This window comes from Microtus oregoni, unplaced genomic scaffold, assembly GCF_018167655.1.
Source record: "Microtus oregoni isolate MIOR12 unplaced genomic scaffold, Mior012 000038F_ref0000394, whole genome shotgun sequence".
Lineage (NCBI taxonomy): Eukaryota > Metazoa > Chordata > Mammalia > Rodentia > Cricetidae > Microtus > Microtus oregoni.
In genome coordinates, this window is record NW_024543097.1 from 11092142 (window position 1) to 11097500 (window position 5359).

The window sequence follows — 5359 nt, forward strand, 5'->3', positions numbered from 1 at the left end:
ACTAAATGGAATAGTAGATTGTCTTTATTTATGTTCTATTGGTGGTATAAACCCCATCTTCCTAAAGTACAAGCTGAAATGACCGATCGAGCCAGCATTTCTGGAACTCCCTTTCCATCTGAGACTTCAGGTTGGTCTCCTTCCTAGACCTAGAGATCTTCCCGACCAGAATTCATGGTTGCCTTCTCTCTATTTTGACTTAAGGGCATAGCCAGGCACTTAAAGGATTCAGAAACTTTTCATGAGTTACTGACTGAAGTACGGGACAGATCCTTATCCAATAATCCCAAGTCAAACACGTGTTTAAAATGAACCTCGCCTCTTATGTCAAACGTCAGCTCTGTTCCACTCATCTGTCTGTGCCTCATTCCTTACATCCATTAAGAGGAAGAAGACAGCGCTCTCTTAGAAGTGGTTGCTAAAACGCACATCTGCTGGAGCCAGAGGCGAGCGGTCCAACAGGTGGCAGCCGACCAGAAGGCTCGCGGGCGGGGTCCAGGCTCCGTGCCAGGCCAAGTGCACACACCTGGGGGCGTGGTCTAGAGGGCGTGGCCAGCCGAGCTCCGGGGGGCGTGGCCAGCGAGCCGGCGCGGGCGGACGGGCAGGCGGGGAGAGGCCAGGGGGCGGGCGGGCCTGTGTGTTGGCGGCGCCGAAGCTCGCGGGAGCGGCTTGGGAGCTCGGCCGCCGGGAGGAGGCCGCGGCCACGGTGAGCACAGGCGGGTTCGCGAGCGAGCGGGAGGGCGGCTCGGAGGCCAGGCCGCGGCACTTGGCGAGGGAGCGGGTGCCGGGAGGCCCGAGCGGCGGGGACAAAGGGCCGCGGTGCTTGCCGCCTCCGGGATCCCCGGGTCCGGGCGCCGGTGCTCGACGCCCCTCCCTCCGAGGAACGCCGGGGTCTCCTGACTCCCGGGGGGACGGCGAGCGGACGCTTGGGGAAGCCGGAGATGTCTGTGGGTCCCCGCGGTCGGTGGCTGCGGGGGCGCAGCAGCTGCGGGCAAGTTGCCCACAGACACGACTGGTCGGCGCGGGGAGCGAACGAGAAAATTGGATTACTAACGGTCTCCTGCGGAATGTTTTGTGCCAGCGGTCAGGAGCGCCCAGGACTTTCTGTTTCAAAACTGAGTTTTACAAAGCCCCGAGTGGAGCGCCGTCTCTTCCTTTTCTGACCAGCAGGGTCCACCTCTTAACCCTCCTTCCCTGTGCCAGAATTGTAGTTTATTGTTTGGAGGGGATTTATTTTTATTATATTTTTAAAAAATGTATGTGCCTATCTGTGTGTGTATGCACATTTCCGTCCTGGTGCTGCTCGGGGCCAGAAGAGGGCGTTGGATCTCCCGGAGCTGGGCTTACAGGCAGTTGTGAGTGCTGCCAGATATGAATGCTGGGAACCGAACTCAGACCCTTTACAAGAGCAGCCAGTGGTCTTATTTTTATCTTTACTTTTAATTTATTTGATTTGGAAGTAAAACTGGCCTGCAAATCATTATCCTTCTGCCATGTTTGCCAAATACGGGGGCTACAGGCATGTCTGACCAGATCCAGCTAATATTTATTTTCATTGATTTTATTGTGGATTTGTGTTTTAGCCTTAAATTATATCTTGTAAGTTTTTATTTTATGACTATTAGTGTGCGCATGTGTTGCACACCTGTGCACCTGTGCCATGGTATGTCAAAGGACAACTTTGGAGGGCGGCAGCTCTCTCCATTAGGAGTTTGAGGAATAGAATTGACCAGCCAAATGCTTTTACCCACCTAACAGACTTGCCAGCCCCAAATTATAACCCCTGTGAAAATTTGTGTTGGTTCCCTCCCCCTTTATTTTCTGTTTGTACTATAATACCTTAGTAATGGAGGACTCTATGGTACCAACAGAAAGAATATTTTCACGCTTACCCACAATTCTTAATGCAATTAATAATTTATTGGCATTTGTTATTGGTACATTTATTTGAATGGTTGTGGCTTCCACTCCCCTCTCTCTCTCCCCCCCTCTTTCTCTTTCTCTCTCTCTCTGAAGTATTTACTGACAAAATGAGATAATCATTAGGATAATTTTCATTTGCAGTTTTGTTTTGATACTATCATTTTAAAAATTGGAGCAGAAGTTATAGTTTGTGGTGGAAACACACACAGTGAGGCCCTAAGTTCTACCTCCAGCAGCACCTATATACACATACACAGAGACTTTAAAATGCATTAAAATAATACAGTATTGATATTTTTGAAGATGTATTTTTGTTATTTTCAATTATGTGTATGTGTGTGCAGGTGCCCTAGGAGGTCAGAGGCTTCAGCTCCTCTCCCCCTGGAGCTGAAGTTCAGGTGATTGTGAGCTACCTCAGATGGGCCCTGGGAACTACGTACTCTTGACTGCTGAGCCATCCCTCTAGCCCTGAGTTCAGTTCCCAGCACCCACATCCCAGCCACACAGCCTCTTAAGTCCAGCTCCGGGATACAACGCTGTCTTCTGGCCTCCAGCAGCACCAGAACCGAAGTGTGCATGCACACACAGACATGCACATAATGTTTTAATAGTTCTTATATGAGTTTAAATACTGGGATTGGATTTGACCAAAGTCTGAAGTTGAGATTTGAGTAGTAGCGGTGCAGTTGGCACTGCTTGCAGATTGCTGGGCGCTAGCCATGTTCACTGTAATTTTTTATCATGCCTGTAGTAGTAGTATTCTAGGTTTCTTTAAGGATGGCCACCCAAGCCTGAAGTTTTGAATATTTAAGTAATCTTTGAGAATGATCTTCAAATGATTCCTCAACGTTTTTGACACAAGCAATTAATTCTAGGCTTATGTTGGGATTTTTTTTTCTTCTTGTTTGATTTTGTGACCTACCACTTGCCTTTGAGTTAAAGTTTTTGTGTGTTTGGTTTTGTTTTTAGCTTCCTGGCAGTTACTGAGGGGCTTCTTTGAAGAACCATGAAGTCACACTATGTTGTGCTAACCCTAGCCTCCCTGGTGTTCCTGACGAGCCTCCCTGTGTCACAGAGCTGTAACAAAGCTCTCTGTGCTAGCGATGTGAGCAAGTGCCTCATTCAGGTAGGATAAAAGGTGCTTTTGTTGATATTGAAACATACTGTGAACAGGTAGACACTGTGGAATAAGTCAAAGTCAGAGTATATGGTCTGAACTTTGGGCCAGGGCCAGAAGTGCTGAACTTTAGATTTTTATCTCTATGGCTCTCTTCCATCCGACCGAGGTTGGGTTTAATAAGTTCGATTTAGAATGTGCTATTCTGCTGTGTAAGCTGCTGTACATGTTGAGCACGCTAGTCTCTATAATCTAGCGTGCATGGCGGTGTCTTAATAACTATATTTAGAAAACTTTTAGCCTATCAATTAATAGACAAATTATTACATGTACTGTATTATTTTTTGGTTGCTGTGTAACAGATGATATCAAAACCTAGCAACCTCAGGCAAAAGTGCATCACCTCCTGAAGCTTCTGAGGTCGCGGGTCTGGGAAGCAGTGCGGCTGGGAGGTTCTGGGTCAGGCTTGCTCACAAGGTTGCGGGCTGGGATTATCGAATCTCCTTCCAGGTATTTGAAAATTAGCCTTTCCAATCGAAGCCCGGTGATCAGTGTAGTTACCTCCCGTTGTCCTGAGGCACAAGTGACAGGAAGCCACTTTTGGTGAGGTTCGTGTAGCTAGGAAACAGCTGTGGGATTTGGTCTGTTTTTGTCTCCAGCGCCCATGACTTTTTCACTCAGCATACTGGCTACCATTCTCCATGCCGCTGTGATAGTTAGTGATGGATTACATGGCTTCTCCTCCCATCCCATCACCAGTCTTTCCTTTGGGGTGCCTGTCTTTTGTAGCCTCCTCTGGAGGTGCTGGCTGTGGCCTCGGAAATGTAATAGCTATGCACACAGGTTGAATATTCCTTATGTGAAATGTTTACACTCAAAAATGTTTCATATTTGAATTTTTTTAGATTTTAAAGTTTGTGTGTGTGTGTGTGTGTGTGTGTGTGTGTGGTGTGTTCAGGTACCTTGGTAATGGGACACAATCTAAAGACAAAATAGGTTTATATTTCATGTATTGAGGGTGATCTTGAGCAGTATTTTTAGCGTTTCTGTCAGATGTGGAATTTTCCACTTGTGATGTCATGCTAGTGGTCAGTACATTTTAGAGTCTGGAGCCTTTCAGGTTGCACATTAAGGATGAGAGCCACACAGTCTGTATTAGCTTTCCCTGTAGAGCGTGAGTCAGCTGACTTTGGCTGTAATTCTCACTTGAAAACACCATCTTAAGTTTTTATAGAGCAAAGGTCGTTTGTGCCTATTCCTGATATTTTCTTCCTTTTAGTTAGTAATTGGAACTTTAGGTATATTAATCACATACTCTGATAGAATCTTTACTTTGCCTTTTAAATCAAAACATTTAACTAGAGAAAATTGTTATTAGCTGACTTTAACTTTTTTATGTCTTCCTTCATATATGTATGTGTATATATGTGTGTGTGTGTGTGTATGTGTGTTGTAGGTGAACATGTGTGTGGTGTATGTAAGTGTATGTGTATTATAAGTACACATGTGAGTATATATGTGTTGTAGGTGCACATGTGTGTGGTGTGTGTATGTGTGTTGTAGGTGCACATGTATGCATTTGTCCTTGTTTGTGTGGACGTATAGCATGAATTCTAATTGGTCTTAATAAATAAAACCCAGAGTCAGATATTGGGGTGAAAGCTGAAGGATCAGGGAAGCAGTGCCATCAGCCACTAGAGAGACCCTTAACCTCTACCGACGCTCAGGCGGAAGGGGTGATCCTGTCCTCAGAATGCATCCTCAGACTGTGTCTTCAGACTGCACTGAGCTCCTGTCTCCTTCTGCCTTATATTCCTCTCTCCACCCAGTCATTTCACTCCTGTTTCTACCTCCCTAGTGCTGGGATTAAAGGCCTGTGATTCCCAAGTGCTCGGATCACCTTTTGTGAGCTCTGTTTCTCTTTTAGACAGATTCAATCTTGTGTAGCCCAATGTGACCTTGAACTAACAGGGATCCCTCTGCTTCTGTCTCTTGATTCTGGGATTAAAGGTGTGTGCCACCACTCCTGGCCTCTAGTGGCTTTTCTCTACACTCTTTTTCAGGCAAGTTTTATTTGTTAAAGCACTAACAAAATACCACTCCACGGAGGCTAGAGGAGGATGTCAGGCATCTGTCACTCTCTGCCTTGTTCCATTGAGACAGGGTCTTTTACTGAACCTGGAGCTAGGCTAGTGGCTACCAAGCCGCAGGGAGCTGTCTCACAGCCCAGGTTATTCTGAGCATGTTTTGAAGTATGTACAGAGAGAGGAACAATGAACCATTCATCCACAGTTAGAATGGTTGCTGTCATTATTTTGT

General features: G+C 46.3%; 1 protein-coding gene across 3 annotated transcripts in view; it reads left to right on the plus strand.

The window, feature by feature from the left end:
- The first annotated feature begins 574 nt into the window (after nucleotides 1-574).
- Nucleotides 575-5359, plus strand: part of Twsg1 (twisted gastrulation BMP signaling modulator 1) — a 42029-nt gene continuing 37244 nt past the window's right edge. For all 3 annotated transcript variants that reach the window (XR_005972316.1, XR_005972315.1, XM_041631862.1), the window contains exons 1-2: nucleotides 575-706; nucleotides 2893-3049. Coding sequence is in view for 1 of the 3 variants with exons in the window: in XM_041631862.1 (XP_041487796.1) it covers nucleotides 2930-3049 (120 nt within the window). In the remaining 2 variants the exon portion in view is untranslated. The remainder of the gene's footprint in view (nucleotides 707-2892; nucleotides 3050-5359) is intronic.